Consider the following 18,523-nt stretch of genomic DNA (forward strand, 5'->3'; position numbering starts at 1 on the left):
AAGGACAACACAAGTAAACACAAAATGCAATTTGTAAATGAAGGTGTTTATTATTAAAGGTGAAAAAAAATCCAAACCATCATGGCCCTGTGTGAAAAAGTGATTGCCCCCTAAACCTAATAACTGGTTGGGCCACCCTTAGCAGCCTCAACTGCAACCAAGCGTTTGCGATAACGTGCAATGAGGCTTTTACAGCGTCCTGGAGGAATTTTGGCCCACTCATCTTTGCAGAATTGTCCTAATTCAGTTACATTAGAGGGTTTTCGAGCATGAACGGCCTTTTTAAGGTCATACCACAACATCTCAATAGGATTCAGGTCAGGACTTTGGCTAGGCCACTCCAAAGTCTTCATTTTGTTTTTCTTCAGCCATTCGGTGGTGGACTTGCTGGTGTGTTTAGGATCATTGTCTTGCTGCAGAACCCAAGTTCGTTTCAGCTTGAGTACACGAACAGATGGTCGGACATTCTCCTTCAGGATCTGTTGGTAGACAGCAGAATTCATAGTTCCTTTTATCACGGCAAGTCTTCCAGGTCCTGAAGCAGCAAAACAGCCCCAGACCATCACACTACCACCACCATATTTTACTGTTGGTATAATGTTCTTTTTATGAAATGCAGTGTTCCTTCTACGCCAGATATACTTGGACACACACCTTCCAAAGAGTTCCACTTTTGTCTCATCGGTCCACAGAATGTTGTCCCAAAAGTCTTGGGGATCATCAAGATGTGTTGTGGAGAAATTGAGACGAGCTTTGATGTTCTTTTTGCTCAGCAGTGGTTTTCTCCTTGGAACTCTGCCATGCAGGCCATTTTTGCCCAGTCTTTTCCTGATGGTGGAGGCATGAACGCTGACCTTAACTGAGGCAAGTGAGGCCTGCAGTTCCTTGGACGTTGTTGTGGGGTCTTTTGTGACCTCTTGGATGAGTCGTCGCTGCGCTCTTGGGGTAATTTTGGGCGGCCGGCCACTCCTAGGAAGGTTCACCACTGTTCCATGTCTTCGCCATTTGTGGATAATGGGTCTCGCTGTGGTTCGCTGGATTCCCAAAGCTTTGGAAATGGCTTTATAACCCTTTCCAGACTGATAGATCTCAATTACTTTCTTTCTCAATTGTTCCTGAATTTCTTTGGGTCTCGGCATGATGTGTAGCTTTTAAGGATCTTCTGGTGGACCTTACTGTGTCAAGCAGCTCCTATTTAAGTGATGCCTTGATTGTGAACAGGTGTGGCAATAATCAGGCCTGGGTGTGGCTAGAGAAATTGAACTCAGGTGTGGACAACCACAGTTATAGTATGTTTTAACAAGGGGGGCAATCACTTTTTCACACAGGGCCATGATAGTTTGGATTTTTTTTCACCTTTAATAATAAACACCTTCATTTACAAATTGCATTTTGTGTTTACTTGTGTTGTCCTTGACTATTGTTTAAATTGGTTTGATGTTCCGAAACACTTAAGTGTGACAAACATGCAAAGGAACAGGAAATGAGGAAGGGGGCAAACACTTTTTCACACCACTGTAATAAACCCAGGTGGAATGGTATGTGCAAACCTCACCTAAATCTTTGTGTGGACAGTCACCCGGCACTTAATAGGTGTTTCACACCTACAGAGTTATAAAAAAAATTATTAGAAAAAAGGTCCAAAAATATATCTCTTATGTTAACCCTCAAACATTCAACTCACCTGCTCGCATTTTGTGAATGGAATTTAGGAGCTGGCAAGGAAGGGCAGCCTAGGTTGAATGGGAGTCTTCCCTGCGATCGCAATTGGGAAGCCGCCCAGATGATCAGAGTGCGAGGAACACAGTGATAACAGCTTTAATTTTAATTGCTGTGTTCCCTGCTACTCGCTGTCACATACAGCCCCTCTTCCTGGTCCCGGGACTTTGATAGACAGATCACCAATCCAATCCCAGGACAGGTGATCTGTCTATCAGGAGGAGGGGCTGTATGTGACGACGAGCGGCAGGGGAACACAGCAATTGAAATGAAAGTTGTTATTGATGTGTTCCTCACGCTCTGATCATCCGGCGGCAATCCTGTTAGTCTCCTCTCTTCCCCTGCACAGGCAGCCTGCATGGTGGGCACAGGCTGCATTGATGGACACAAGCTGCATGGTGGGCACAGGCTTCATGGTGGGCACAGGCTGCATTGGTGGACACAGGCTGCATTGGTGGACACAGGCTGCCTTGGCGGACACAGGCTGCATGGTGGACACAGGATGCATGATGGACACAGGTTGCATTGGTGGACACAGGCTGCATGGTGGACACAGGTTGCACTGGTGGACACAGGCTGCATGGTGGGCACAGGCTTCATGGTGGGCACAGGTTGCATTGGTGGGCACAGGCTGCATTGATGGGCACAGGCGGCATTGCTAGACACATGCTGCATTGGTGAGCACGGGCAGGCTGCATTGATGGACACGGGTAGGCTGCATTGATGGACATGGGCAGGCTGCATTGATAGACGCAGGTGAAGCTGCATTGTTGGGCACAGGTGAAACAGCATTGAAGGAAACAGGTGAAGCAGAATTGATGAACATAGGTAGGCTGCATTGTTGTGCATGGATAAAGTTGTTGTTAATATTTATTTTTAGAACTTAATTCTGCATACAACATTTAAGTGTCATTTCATTAGATCATTTATGAGGGATTGTTTAGGGGCGGAATTAAGGGCGGGCCAGGGGCGAGGTTGGGTGGGGTAACTGGTGGCGAGTAACCCTTAAGGCCTGGCTAGTAGCTCAGGACTTGACATTTTGAGCCCTGCCTTATGTGATGAAAAACACCTTTAACAAAAATATGTGTTAACAGACTTCAATCTTACAGAAAATAAAAAAACAAGCTGAATAAACTGGGTCGGACAATTTAATAAAAACATATGTGCAAAACAAACAGTGTAGTCCACAGCCATTATTGCCAATCCATAGCTGTAAAGTGCAATAAAAAAATAATATAAAGTTCACAGGTGATCTTCTTAATAAGAAACATATTCAAATATAAAAGAGTAGGTGATCAGAATGTAAATACATTTATGATTATGATAAATATACAGTATAAATGTCAATATAAATCTGTATATATAATTCAGAGGCAATCTGTAATAACACAATCAAATTAACCACTTGACCACTGGGCACTTAAACACCCTTAATAACCAGACCAATTTTCAGCTTTCGGTGCTCTCACATTTTGAATGACAATTACTCAGTCATGCAACACTGGACCTATATTAAATTTTTGTCCTTTTTTTCACACAAATGGAGCTTTCTTTTGGTGGTATTTAATCACTGCTGGGTTTTTTATTTTTTGTGCTATAAAAGAAAAAATACAGAAAATTCTGTAAAAAAATGAATTTTTCTTTGTTTCTGTTATAAAATTTAGCAGATTAGTAATTTTTTCTTCATAAATTTTGGCCAAAATTTATACTACTACATATCTTTGGTAAAAATAAGTACAAATTGGTGGATATTATTTGGTCTTTGTGAAAGTTATAGAGTCCACAAGCTATGGTGCCAATATCTGAAAATTGATCACACCTGAAGTACTGACGGCCTATTTGAATTCTTGAGACCCTAACATGCCAGAAAAGTACAAATACCCCCCCAAATGACCCCTTTTTGCAAAGAAGACATTCCAAGGTATTTAGTAAGAGGCATGATGAGTTTTCAAAAAAAAGATTCTTTTTACTTTTTTTTCACAAAATTGTCATATTATCAGTTTATTTCTCACACAGCATATGCATACCACAAATTACACCCCAAAACACATTCTGCTATTACTCCCAAGTACGGCGATACCACATGTGTGAGGCTTTTACACAGTGTGGCCACATACAGAGGCCCAACATGCAGGGAGCGCCATCAGGCATTCTGGAGCACCCAGGACAATTCTGACATTTCTCTCCTACATGTAAAAATCATCATTTATTTGCTAGAAAATTACATCGAATCCCAAAACATTATATATGTTTTTTTAGCAAACACCCTGGAGAATGCAATGGTGGTTGTTGCAACTTTTTATCTCGCACGGTATTTGCGCAGCAATTTTTCGAATGCTTTTTTTTGGAAAAAAAACAGTTTTGTGCTTAAAAAAAAAAAAAACACAGTAAAGTTAACCCAATTTTTGCATAATGTGAAAGATGAAGTTACACCGAGTAAATCAATACCTAACATGTCACTCTTCAAAATTGCACAGGCTCGTGGAATGGCGCCAAACGTCGCGACTTAAAAATCCCCATAGGCGACAATTTAATTTTTTTTTACTGGTTATATGTTTTGAGTTACAGAGGAGGTCTAGGGCTAGAATTATTGCTCTCGCTCTTACATTCGCAGTGATACCTCACATGTGTGGTTTGAACACTGTTTTCATATGTGGGCGGGACTTACGTATGCGTTCGCTTCTGCATGCGAGCACATGGGGACAGGGTTTTTTTATTGTTCATTTTACTTTATTTATTTTAGTTTGACATTTTTTTCCCCAAAAATACATTTTTTGATCCCTTTTATTCCTATTACAAGGAATGTAAACATCCCTTGTAATAGGAATATGGCATGACAGGTCCTCTTTACAGTGAGATATGGGGTCAATAAGACCCCGCATCTCACCTCTAAGCTGGGAAGCCTGAAAAAAAAAAAGATTCTGGATTTGATCGTATTGGCGAGTCGGTAGAAGCACCGGTGGGCGGCGGGAGGGGGGGGGGTGTCTATGGCTGGGTATTGCAGGGTATCACCGACTATGGCTGGGTATGGCTGGGTATCTCAGAGTATGGCTGGGTATCTCAGAGTATGGCGTTGCAGAGTATTGCAGGATATTGGAGGGTGTTGCAGAGCATTGCAGAGTGTTGCACGGTATTGGCGGGTGTTGCAGAGCATTGCAGAGTGTTGCAGGGTATTGGTGGGTGTTGCAGAGCATTGCAGAGTGTTGCAGAGCATTGCAGAGTGTTGCAGGGTATTGGCGGGTGTTGCAGAGTGTTGCAGGGTATTGCAGAGTGTTGTAGGGTATTGCAGGGTGTTGCAGAGTGTTGCAGGGTATTGCAGGGTATTGCAGAGTATTGCAGAGTATTGCAGAGTATTGCAGGGTATTGCAGGGTATTGCAGGGTAATGCAGGGTATTGCAGGGTATTGCAGAGTATTGCAGGGTATTGCAGGGTATTGCAGGGTATTGCAGGGTATTGCAGAGTAATGCAGAGTATTGCAGAGTATTGCAGAGTAATGCAGAGTATTGCAGAGTAATGCAGAGTATTGCAGGGTATTGCAGAGTATTGCAGAGTATTGCAGAGTATTGCAGAGTAATGCAGAGTAATGGCAGGGTATTGCAGAGTATTGGCAGGGAATTGAGGGGTTAATTTTTGGTGAGCAGCGATGTGGGCACTGCAGATGCAGCCCACATCGCTGCTGACACCGATCTCTTCCCCCTCCGCTGTTCCGATCGGTACTGGTGTTGCAGAGCATTGCAGAGTGTTGCAGGGTATTGGCGGGTGTTGCAGAGCGTTGCAGGGTATTGCAAGGTGTTGCAGAGTGTTGCAGGGTATTGCAGGGTATTGCAGAGTATTGCAGAGTATTGCAGAGTATTGCAGGGTATTGCAGGGTATTGCAGGGTAATGCAGGGTATTGCAGGGTATTGCAGAGTATTGCAGGGTATTGCAGGGTATTGCAGAGTATTGCAGGGTATTGCAGGGTATTGCAGAGTAATGCAGAGTATTGCAGAGTATTGCAGAGTAATGCAGAGTATTGCAGAGTATTGCAGAGTAATGCAGAGTATTGCAGGGTATTGTAGGGTATTGCAGAGTATTGCAGAGTATTGCAGAGTATTGCAGAGTAATGCAGAGTAATGGCAGGGTATTGCAGAGTATTGGCAGGGAATTGAGGGGTTAATTTTTGGTGAGCAGCGATGTGGGCACTGCAGATGCAGCCCACATCGCTGCTGACACCGATCTCTTCCCCCTCCGCTGTTCCGATCGGTACAGAGAGGGGAAGGGAGGAACCGGCATCATAACATGACGCCGGTTTGTTTACAAGTGATCACTCCGTCATTTGACGGAGCGATCACGTGGTAAACGGCCGCTATGAGCAGCCGTTTACCGTGATCCGTGATGCGCCGGGTCACGGATGATCTCAGGGGGCGCACGAGAGCGGCACGAGAGCGGCCGAGAGCCATATGACGGCCTCCCAGAGTTAAGAAACCGCCCTGTAGCCGTCATTCGGCTATAGGGCGGTTGTTAAGTGGTTAAACAAGAAAAATTTCAAAATCATCAAATACGGCAAAATCGTTCAAATATTAACTGCTTAAGGATCAGCCACTGCAGTTGTACTGTGGCAATGGCATGTGCGTGCCCACTGGCTAATGGGGGAGTCAATCAGTGGGTGCGACGGACTCAATGTTCGCAGGCCACTTGCGATCATTCCCCGCAGTGACAGAACGGGGATCTGCCTGTGTAAACAAGGCAAATCCCCTTTCTGACAGGGGAGATCACACAGATCCAGTCTTTCTGCTAAGTAGGAAGACAGATCTGTGTGTTTCCCCAGTCACACAGTCTCCTATACAGTTTAAACACACCCAGGGAACACATTTAACCCCTTGATTGCCGCCTAGTGTTAAACCCTTCCCTGCCAGTGTCAGTACAATAACAGTGCATATTTTTAGCAGTGATTACTGTCATAATGTCACAGGTTCCCAAAAAAGTGTCAATAATGTCAGGTGTCCGATCTGTCCACCACAATGTCGCAGTCCTGCTAAAAATAACTGATCACCACCAGTACTAGTAAAAAATAATGAAAAAGGCCATAAATCTATCCCCTATTTTTTAGACGCTATAACTTTTGCACAAACAAATTAATATATGCTTATTGCGGGGTTTTTTTTACCAAAAATATGTAAAAGAATACATATTGGCCTAAACTGATGAAGAAATTTGTTTTTTACATTTTTTTAGCGCAAAAAATAAAAACCGCAGAGATGATCAAATACCACCAAAAAAAAGCTCTATTTGCGGCAAAAAAAGAATGTCAATTTTGTTTGGGTACAGTGTCGCTTAACCGCGCAGTTGTCAGTTAAAGCAACAGAGTGCCATATCGCAAAAAATGGCATGGTCATTAAGGGGGGAGATCTTCCAGTCCTTAAGTGGTTAAAAAATCTAAAAACAAATAAAAAATATGATCAGTGGTAATGCAGGAAGGTGGGACTGACCTGTGAAGATGGATGTGTTTGGAATAGATCGGTGTGAATGTGGAAGGTCCCAGCGCACTTTTTTTTTTTCCTCCCCCCACTTCAAACTTGCACTATCCTGCTACACCAACTACACTGCTGCTTTTCTCCTCCACAGGTCCTCCATAACCTCAGTTTCCATCTCCATCTGCCCCTCAATTCACTTCATCCTGCACAGTACACCCACACCAGCATGTCCCAGAGCCCAACCCATCCTCATCTGGTTCCTTGGCACCCCCAAATTAACTGACCAGTAAAGATACTACCCATTTCCATTCTGGGTAAAACCCATTCATCACTCTCTTTGACCGAATCACTTGCCAACATCCTACTTTCTGCCCCCATCTAGCTTTACTCAAACCAATCTTACATTACTGCTCCCGCCCACTATGAGTAACCTTTCTTCCATTGCCATCCTTCACATCAGACTAGCTTTCCATTTTTGTCCCCATCCATTATGTACAATCATCAGAAGACATTCAAATCACCCTATCTCAACCCCCTCCCCCTTCCCCAAACACACTATTCTGGCCAATTCCTTCTTCCCACAGTCTTCTGTCTCCCATCTCCCCCTTCCCTTTTGCTTCTAATGCTTCCATTGCCTCTTCGTCAACAAATCTCTTATTACTCACAGCATTAAGAAGGTCAAACTTGCAGTTGGCTCCCTTCTCCAGGTCTGTTTGACCACATTCATCTTCACAAGTAAATCCTGCAAATTACCCCATCTGTATTTTTTTTTTTTGATTTTTCAATATTTCATGATATTTTTTTACATTTGGTGAGGCAGGTTCATCCTGGACCAATATTATATATATATAATAGACATGATTCTATAGCAAGTATGAGTTCTTGATATCTCTACTACCTTCAATAAACATATTAGTGTCTCCTGAATAGTATTCACTAAACAATTAAACTCAGAAGACTAAAGACTATATTTGGTTTTAAACTTAAGTGTATTAAAGTATAATTAAAGGCTTTTCGTTTTTTTATTGAATGGAGAGAAAATTAGAACATCTGTCAAGTTTTTCTTGCTGTCTGTGCCCCCATTCAGGAGATTTCCACTCTCTGTTTACTGTTTGCATTGTAAAAAAAAATAAAGAACAGCAATAGAGGGAAAATCCTCTAATGGTGACACTAGTTCTTGTGGCCCAGGTGACCAAAAATGATTCCCTCAGTTTTGAGTGATCTCCTGTCACTTCCTGTTTTGACTGTGGGACAGAAAGTGAAATCTCCCCAATAGGACACTGATGCCAAAAAACTGAAGTGCCACAGGTCGCACTGTTGCCATGAACTTCTGCCCAGAACCCTTATAAGGTACTCAGGCACCTCGTCCCACCCTATCTCCATGAGCATAATCAAAACCAGGGTTACTGTGTATCCTCTTCCAGACATGCTTACCCAATTGCCTCACCCAACGTCATAAGTACCCTGCAGGGAAATATGCTCACTGATAGCAATGGCAGAAACCAGGCGCAAGGGAATTGTGGCAAAACCTCAGGCAAACATTCGCTCTGCTGATAGCACGCAAGGTAAACAAATTTCTCAGATTGAGGCTTGCACCGAAGCAGGACCCTAGGGCACTGAATGCACTGGTCTCTGTATTTGATTCTCTGCCTTCTACCTTACTTTTCTGTGCTGATGCCCTTGAACATGTCATGGAATACATTCTTAGAATGGCTTTCGTTTCTGTCCATATGCGCTGAAGCTGCCTGTAAAAGATGTTTCAGTTGTATGTCCTTTGAAGGAGGATATCTCTTTGGTAGGGCATTTGACAAATTCATAAAAGATATCACAGGAGTTAAAGACATCAACAGAAGGCTTCAAAATCCCCCTCATCAGTGGCTTCTGAAGATGCAGAGGACCACACTGCTTTTCCTAGGCTTTATCTTCAAAGCCAAAATTTAGCCCTTTCTTTTGGTGCAAGACTTATAATACAAAGTCCACCAAGTCTGCCTTAAAGCCCTAATGAAGGGGCACCTTCACTTCTAAGACCCCATACACACTATTAGATTTTCTACAGATTTTTGTCTTCAGATTTACCCAAACCATTTAATATGAGGTCAAACCTTAAAGGCCTGTACACATCATCAGAAAATCTGAAGATAAATTTCATCCGATGAACGATCTGCTGATTTTCTGATCATTAGTATGCGCCTTTTGACAGCCGATTACGAATTTTCAGCAGACAAAAACTGGATGTGCAGGCTTGAAAATCTTTGTCTGATGTGACCACAATGTCTGATTTTCTTTACGTTAGTACAGTTTTTTGCCAAAAAAAATGTGAAGACTAGGCATGCTTAGAAATGAAAGAACACATACAAAACAATTCAACACATTACATCACTTCTTACGTTGAATTTTGTCATTAGAAAATTTTCGGTTGGTGAGTACCTGCTTCACTTTCAATTTGAGACTAGCATCAAACAAAAAACTGACAAAAATTAATCCAATAATCTGACCGTGTGTACAAGGCTTAAGAGTTTCAATTTGTATGCAATCAGGTAGGCCCTTGCACTGCATGGTTTCATTAAATCTGAAGACAAAAATCTACAGAAAATCTAATATGTGTATGGGGCTTAAGAGTTGGGGACATCTGTTGCAGTTTTCATTCCTCTTGGTCCCAGAAACCCCAGGGCTATGAGTTCAATCAGTGCTTTCAAAGGGATACAAAATTACCATTATCATTTTCTTTTCTCAAACCAGCCAAAATCTGCCCAAGGACAGTCAGATTTACAAACTGCCCTGAACCATCTCTTAAGAGTGGTTCACAGGGAGTGGTTGTTCTGGTTCCTCTGAAGGACAGATTCTAGTTCAAATCTGTTCATAGTGCCAGAACCAAAAAGGGGTGTATTTGTCCTATCCTGGACCTAAAATCCCTAAATGAATACCTTTTGAATTCACAAGTTCAGAATGGAATCTGCAAGGTCAGTTATTGCCTCTTTAAGACTATGGGAAAACCTAGTTTTAGTAGATATTTAAGATGCATACCTCTATATTCCCATTTATAAACCTCACCAGCACTACTCTGCATCTGGGGTATTCACAAAGGTGCTTGCAACCCTTCTTGCCTCCTTAAGAAGCCCTTTAAGAAGATTACTGAGTACCTAGACAACTTTATTCTGAAGAATTAAGAAAAAAAACATGGCGATGACCAGTCTCCCCTTCAACTTTGGAATCATACCTGGACCCCAGAACTGTGGGACCATTCTGTAATATTCGCTTCAGGCACTGGATTCTGCATTCAGGGCTCACCTTGGTGGGTGGTGTAACAAGTGTGCTAGCTGAAGGATGATATATATATAGGTCCAGAGCCCTGGTCCATTCATGTGGCACCCAGACCCTAGGACTCTTTCAGGGATATACCCACCATAGCATTCAAAGCCTGTACTCTGGATGGGACCACCAAAGTGAATAAGGTAGCACAGGGTCTCCTTGTACCTTTACATAGCAGTTCCTGATTACACATATCTTGTTGGATTATTACCCAGATATACACTACACTAAATCCCTAATCCTATAAGACATACTGCAGTGCTAAGCACACTGTTTTAAGAGCACATGTTATAGGGTAATCTAAAAACTGTGAGTGTTCTTTACCTACTGTTATTGTCTCACTTACTCAGCCTTATAGGTAAGGTTATTATAAGAGTCTCAACAGTCTGTTGCTGTATTTTGTTGTTTTTTCTTTGCTGCACATTCTTACTTGCTGCTGCACAAAGTAAACTTTTTCCTACACCACCTTGCAGCTTACAATCAAAAGGGGGGGGGGGGGGGTCATCTACTTCCCTTTTAGGGAGTATTAAAAGGACTTTTCACAATCGTGCACATGGACCCTTATCCACTTAACCATGCATGTCCCATCATGCTCCTAAAACATCTATTATAATTACTGCAATAACCAGCCTCCTGGCTGGTCACCTGTGTATTTCACTACGTCTACTACAGCAGCCCAGCTTCTACCTGGTCTTATATAGACTTACCACTATATATCTCATATGAGAGATCCTCTAACTTTAAAATGATTATAAAGCTTTGATTTTTGTTATAAAAATATACTGTAGTTACATGCATTGCATGTCTGTTCTGCAATAAATAGCCTACCTGCTCACACTTGTTATGAAAATGCCTTCAGTTCTACTTTAACTGTGTAAAAGTAGAATTTTTAATTTTTAAATTACATTTTTTCTAAATCATGGGCTAAATTCTAGCATGAAATTATTTCAGCTAAAAAAAAAAAAAAAAACTTTGCCAAGTAAAGCAACTTTGTATTCAATCCCAGATCTTTATCCTGTGTTTTTTCTGTTTGATAACTACCAGTCAGTGAAACATGTTCAATAACATACACGACTTGTCCTGGTTGTCTAAAGTTTTTTAAAACCTTAATTACCTTCATTAATTAACTATACAACTTTTAGTGCATCACAGTTGTCAATATAAAAATACAGTACAGTGTTACATAGTCGGGTTGAAAAAGACACAAGTCCATCTAGTTTAACCATACAACAATAACATAAAACAAATAAATAGAAAACCTTCATATGCACAAACCTATCACAATTGATTCAGAAGAAGGAAAAAAAAACTTGTAAAGTACAATTTAAAGAAAAATAATGTGAATTACATTTTTTTATTTTTTATTTCAGGTAACCAAAGAAGAAGAGTTTCTAAACCTTAATCACTGCGAACTGTTGGACTTGGTTAGTCAGGAAAGCTTAAATGTCCTTTGTGAGACTGAGGTGTACAATGCCTGTGTAAGATGGATGCAGTGGGATGTGAGCAGCAGAGCTCAGTATTTTAATGTCTTGTTAAATGCCATTCATCTCTATGCTTTGCCCCCGAAATTTCTGGCAGTACAGCTAAAGCATTGCCCCATTCTCAATATGGAAAACTCATGTAGGAAGTTTCTGTATAAGATTTTCCAAGAAATGTCATTACACAAGCCTCTTCCACCAACAAAAGTACGGGGAAATCAACTTATTTATGTAGCGGGTGGATACCAACAGAATTCTCTGACCTCTCTGGAGGCCTTAAATCCACACACTATGGAATGGATCACGCTTTCTGACATGTTGGAGCCCAGGAGTGGTCTTGGAGCCTGTACTGTTTGTGGACTGCTTTACACTGTAGGAGGGAGAAATCATTCTGCTACAGAAAATGCAGATTCAGACTCTTTAAGCTGTTTTAATCCGATGACCAATCAATGGACAAAAAGAGCACCAATGAATGTACCAAGAAATCGGGTTGGAGTAGGTGTAATAGATGGAGCCATTTATGCTGTTGGGGGTTCTTCTGCCTCTGAACACCACAAAAGTGTTGAAAGGTAAGACGCAATACTTAAGACAAAAAAGAAACAGAAACTAGAAAAATGCAATATTCTTTCTTAACTCTTCTTGCAGATTATTTGAACATTTTGAGCACAACATACTGTACATTTAGAGCACAAAATCCCATTGCGCTGAACAGAGCCTTTCGAAGTAGGAAGAAGTGTAATGGACATAACTAATACTTATTCTGCACTTATTAACGCAGTATATTTTCAAATAACATACTGTCGTTTCTATTTTTGTTTAAATTGATAGGTTGAATCACTGCCCAACTTCTAATGCCTATCGGTAGTGCTATTCCTTTTTACAAAGAGTTTATTAACATTTAGGTTTCAAAAAGACATATAGAGAAAATTGAGTACTGTCCGTGATACTTGGACCTTGAAGAAGGGGACACACCCCGAAAGCTTGTCCTGAAAAATTGTATGTTAGTGAAAATAAAAAAAGTATCACGGACAGTACTCAATTTTCTCTGTCACAATTGCACTAATACAGCTACAATCACTTCAAGTAAAAAGACATACAAGAAGTGAAATAATGAACACTGTAAGCATACAAAATAAGGTTAGAGTGCAACAAGATAAACAATGTGTAATGAAAAGAGGGGAAATGGGGTGTATCAAATGCCACAGAAAGTGCCAGTGTATGGTAAAGAAAGCATAGGGCAGAGGTTTAGAAAGACAACTGGAAACTGTAGTTGAAAACAAGTCTTCACATATGCTAGGGTTATACGGTATGTGCTGGAGGTCATGAGGGATTATAATGTTGCAGGAATGCATATCTTATGACACTTGTCACTGTTTCTGGGAGATTGGAGAGGGGGAAGAAGAAGAGTATTGGAGAAGAAAAAATAAAGAAAAGAGGCGGTGAGGGAAAGTAAAAAAGTGTGTATGTGGGGAGGGATGGCTGAAACAAAAGTAAAAGGGAGATGGAAGGGTGGGGGACAAGGAGACCAGGTGCACAGTAACATTGGTTCTTTTGAAGTGGAAGAGAAGAGAATTGTCCACGTTCACATGGTAGTTCTATTATAGCCATGGGAATATCTTTTGAGAAATTTAGGGTAGGTTTCATTAAGAACTGCAGTACGTTTCTTATGTACCATAGTGCTAATTACCTTCTGTTTCACCTCTGCAAGGATGAGAGTCCATTGCTTCCTAGCTTTAGCCAGCTTTTGCCTGGCAGCAAGAAAGATGAAGTCCACTAATTTCCTTTCGCCACAAGGAAAAGTTAGAGACAGACTCATGTAGCGAGGCATCTCCATGGGTTCTGGATCAAGTAACAGATCAGGACTAATCAGATTGTATACTGGAATCCAGAACCAACAAGCTTTTTAGAGCAGTGCCATCATATGTGTATTAAAGTACCACACTCGCCACAGCACTGAAATAATTTTTTTGAGCTAAAATGTTAGATGATCATTTAGCTGTGGCAGTCCAAATTTTATTCCAGTCAACTATAGCCAGGGATTATCACAGATCTCTTTCCCATTTCTCTATCTATAGGAATTTTGACTAGCTCGTAAGGGTAGTGTATAAGGTGGAAACAATGCCCTTAGAATGGGGATCTTTCAGAAAGTGATTTTTGAATGGGCACAGGTGAATCGGCAATCTGCACAGTGTTGATGTGCATGAGGGTATGTTTAAAATTAAGTGCAGTGCTAAGATATCAAATGTAAATAAAACGTGATAGAGTAAACCAATAGCATATATAATAACTGAAAATCATATACTGTGGCATGTAACTAAAAATTGTATACAGTGACATATAACATATTAGTTCAAAAAGTATTTTTTAAGCGAAATGCATGCTGATCCTCTCACTACCACTAACATTGTTCCATACAGCGTTTGTTTTACATTGGGAGCATGTAAGTCAGAAGTGCCCAACCAGTAGCCCGGGGGCCACATGTGGCTCGCGGAGCCCTTTGATGTGGCCTGTGACCTCCTGCTCTGGGATGGCGGGTTGGCAAGCCCAGACTGCAGGTTGTCTACCCTCCATGCCAGAGCATCAGTGTTGTGCATGAAGCCAGCAGTAGAGGAAGCAAGGAGCTGCAGAGCAGAGCTGCATAAGCCAATGCTTCCTGTATAGCTCCGGCTCCTGTCATAGGTGGAGCGATACCAAATGCAATCTGCCTGGGACAGCAAGTTTATTGCTAAAATCACAGTGTATATATGGACATATCTGTTCTGCAGTGGTTACTGGGCTGCTTTTAAACTGATCCGCAGGTATAGTGCAGTGTACTTGCAGCTTACCTGCACTGAGCCATAGACTTCTGGTTTTACCTCTTAACCTGCAGGAAAGCCACAGGTGTGGGTAGACCGCAGACCATCAGTGTAAAAATAGCCTTAGGCCCCTTTAACATGATCTGTCTGACCCATTCAGACCCTCAATTCACCTCTATGGAGCGGCAGATGTAAATAGACTTGTGTGTCTGTTTACACCGGGCTCCTTTCAATCCGATCTGCTAAAAAAACGGAAAGTAAATCGCCTTCCATTTGATCAGATGAGAGGGCCCATAGAGTAGAGTGGGCTGTGTCTGTGTCTGCTTTGCATATGGAGAGTGAACGCAGAACTGCCATCTGCTCATTGTGGCCCACGACTGGTTACTAAGTCGCTTAAGTGGCCCTCGCTCTTGAAAAGGTTGGGCACCCCTGATGTAAGTGCAATTCTTATGTTCCATTTTTATTAAACATTCCAAACGGAATTATGCTATGTGGCCCCTTTCTTTCTTTCTTTCTTTCTTTCTTTCTTTTATAAATTCCTGGTGAGGTGCACTCCTCCATTTGCCCCATATTGGCTACATCCAATGTTCTTGTTATTGATTGTCTGGAGTGTCCATCGCTGCTGTGAATCTGGATCCTTAGGACCAACCTAATAAAGCCTGTTTGACTCACCAGGTGTATACCTGTGTGTGTCCACGCTTTCTGGTAAGCGGCCAATGCTTATGGTGGTGGATTCCTCTTGTCACTTCATTGCTTGGACACTTATTCACATATCTATTTTTACTTTTAAATAACCACTCATCACCCTTGGATGTCACTACCTGGATTTTTGTTTCACTGAGAAATCACTTCATAATTTTTGCTTTATTGTGGACTTTCTTTTTGAACTAATATGTTATATATCACAGTATACGATTTTTAGTTACATGCCACAGTATATGATTTTCAGTTATTATATATGCTATTGGTTTACTTTATCACATTTTATTTACATTTGATATCTTAGCGCTGCATTTATTTTTACACATACCCTTTATCCATTACACCTTTTGTGCTGGCTGCTACGATTTAGATAGCGCAGTATTTATTTATATTAATTCTTCTTGATGTGCATGAGGGTGCTAATATAGTGTCTAATCTGCATATATCAGAGCTTTTCCATATGGGGCGGTTTCTAATTTTCTCTAAGGTTTGAGAGGCTGGATACCATCTAATATGAACAGGTCATAAACACTATGTGATGTCACCAGAGAAAAGCCTTTGGGTTCTTGCATGTGGGAGAAATTAAGGGTTATGAAGGACCCTAAGACTGAGAAGTGAGGTGAAGTCCAACTTCCCTAAAGTGATAACAAACCCTACATTTTTAAGCACATTCAGCAGATGAGTTAATCACTTAATGATAATGTAATTTCTTTATTTTTTAAAGCAGTAGTAAACTGCAAAAAAACCCCAAAAAAACAAAAAAAACTTCCCCCTGCAAGTTAAGAGTATAATGTGCTAGTATGCATTGCATACTAGCACATTATGAAAAACTTACCTTAAAACAAAGCCCTCCAGCGGCACCCAGCCGTCCTTCTGGGTTCATGAGCTCCGTCTGTTTGAATGGCTGAGCCACAATGATGTCACTACCGTATGTGCACTTTATGCATTTGCATGTTTAGGAACCGTTTCATACATATAGTGTTTTTGGTGATGTCTGCATTCTCTGTCTGCAGTCTCTGATCGTCTCCTGTAGTATGTCTGCCTTTTCTAACCATCTCCTGCACCATGTCTGCAGTCTCTGACCGTCACCTGTAGTATGTCTCCAGTCTCTGATTATCTCCTGTACTCTGTCTGTGGTCTCTGACCATCTACTGTAGTATGTCTGCGGTCTCTGACCATCTTTTGTACTATGTTTGTGGTCTCTGACCATCTCCTGTGGTATGTCTGCAGTCTCTGACCATCTACTGTACTATGTCTGCAGTCTCTGACTGTCTGGGGAGGGGCCAGGGGTAGGGCTGAAGGAGGGACCAGGGGCGGAATCAGGGTGGGGCTGAAGGGGGCCCCGTCAGGAAGGCTGTACGTGGCCTCATGATTTCTATCAGCGGTCCTAGGCACCTGTGAGAAGTTTCATAGCCAGGATAAAGGGCACCCCTGCCTAGTACCATGGTTCAACAGGAAAGTATCAGAGGTGAACCCCACATACTATACTGTTGTATACTGCTGAGCGTATAGTGCCCAGATACAAGTTCTCTCCTAAACCCTATTTGCAGAGGGCAAAGAGCATATAGTTCCAGGAAAAGGTATCATAGACCTAGCAAAAGTCAAGAGGAGGCTCTAAAAAAAGTATAAGCTGTATTGCCCAGCTGACATTGTTGCTCACACCTCTCAATGGCAAATGGTTTATTCTGGTGACTAGAACCTTTGTCAGAATCGTTTTATCTGTGTTCAGGAGTTACTGGGTTTATAATTAGACCAAGAATGAGAGGAGTCATTTTTGGGTCATGATAATGTCGGGGTGTGTGTGTCAATTTCGAGTCTCCTCATAGAAAGACTGTATTCTGACCATGTGAAACTAGCAGTCCCAGTAGAGGTGAGGGAAAAGGAAGGTTGGCGGGGCACAATAACGGAGGATGGTAAGTCCTGAACCTTGAAGATCGTCTCGCAGAAGAAGGCATTGACTTTGGGGTTCAGAAATTTGTTGTGACTTTACTCTATAAGCAATCAGGATACTATGTATCGAGAGTGCTGAGGCTAGGTAGGCCAGGTATACCTGAGTTCCAGGGTGGGTAAAAAGTATCTAGTAAAAGTTTCCAGGAGGCCCCTGATGTGAATATTAATGCAATGGACTATGTTTTCAAAGTCCTCAAGCTGGTAGCTCAGGAAGACTACTTCCTTCTGGATTGTTTGTGACCTGTTCATGACCATCAAGCAGTGTTGGTGGCCTTGTCTATCCTACTTTCCTGCAAGGCTGGAGCTCTGCGATGGTGGCTGCAGAGGTTTTTGTAAGCTCCTCCTGCATAATGTCCTGCCCCTTGTGCCATACACCTGGCTGGATGCTTACAAAGAAGCTGTCTTTGGAGTCTGCAGAAAGCCTAGAAGAGAAGTCCTCCCTCATGATGCTCAGTGCCATCTTGGCTGGCAAATACTGGACATCTAGGATAAGCGAGTTCTGTGTTCCTCTTCTGCTTTTAGGTTGCCAGCTCATAATCGCCAAGTGCTGGGGTGACTAGCTAGAGGATTGGTTTGGTTGGTGTGTTGCATTGGTCCCTGCGTTGCTGACATACAGAAAGTTCCCGCCCGACTGTGAGCAGAGCCGAGTCTAACCGAGTTACACTCGGCTTTCTGTATGTCAGCGGTGCTCGCTCCTCTCGCAATCAGTGGAGGTGGGCGGGACTGCGAGAGGAGCCGAGTAAAGCCGCGTATACTTCGGCTTTGTGTATTTAGACTCCACTCGCTACTCTCCGCTCAGTCAGTGGGGGATTGGCGTCAAATTTAAATTGGGGCAATCCTGAAAAGAGACTGGGCAAGGCTGCAAAGAGACTGGGCAAGGCTGCAAAGGCACTGGGCAACACTGCAGATGGACACTGGGCCAGGGTGAACTGATGGACAAGGCTGCAGATGGACAGTGATAAGGCTGCATTGATAGGCATTTAAATGTAAGTTTTTTCCTTAAACTTCCCTCCTAAAAGTTTTTTTCCTTAAAATTACGTCCTAAACTTGGGGTGCGTGTTATATTCCAGCGTGTGTTATACTCCAATAAATACAGTACATGTAGCCTAAGATGATG

The 18,523-nt window shown here is 42.1% G+C and overlaps 1 protein-coding gene across 6 annotated transcripts in view; it reads left to right on the top strand.

Moving 5' to 3' along the window:
- Positions 1–18,523, top strand: part of LOC143974467 (kelch-like ECH-associated protein 1A) — a 53,672-nt gene that overhangs the window by 20,633 nt on the left and 14,516 nt on the right. For all 6 annotated transcript variants that reach the window (XR_013272228.1, XM_077475909.1, XM_077475907.1 and 3 more), the window contains one exon: positions 11,852–12,528. Coding sequence is in view for 5 of the 6 variants with exons in the window: in XM_077475909.1 (XP_077332035.1) it covers positions 11,852–12,528 (677 nt within the window). In the remaining variant the exon portion in view is untranslated. The remainder of the gene's footprint in view (positions 1–11,851; positions 12,529–18,523) is intronic.

The sequence above is a fragment of the Lithobates pipiens genome, unplaced genomic scaffold (assembly GCF_037356315.1).
Source record: "Lithobates pipiens isolate NorthernLeopardFrog02 unplaced genomic scaffold, aLitPip1_a1.2 Scaffold_13, whole genome shotgun sequence".
In the NCBI taxonomy this organism is placed as follows: domain Eukaryota; kingdom Metazoa; phylum Chordata; class Amphibia; order Anura; family Ranidae; genus Lithobates; species Lithobates pipiens.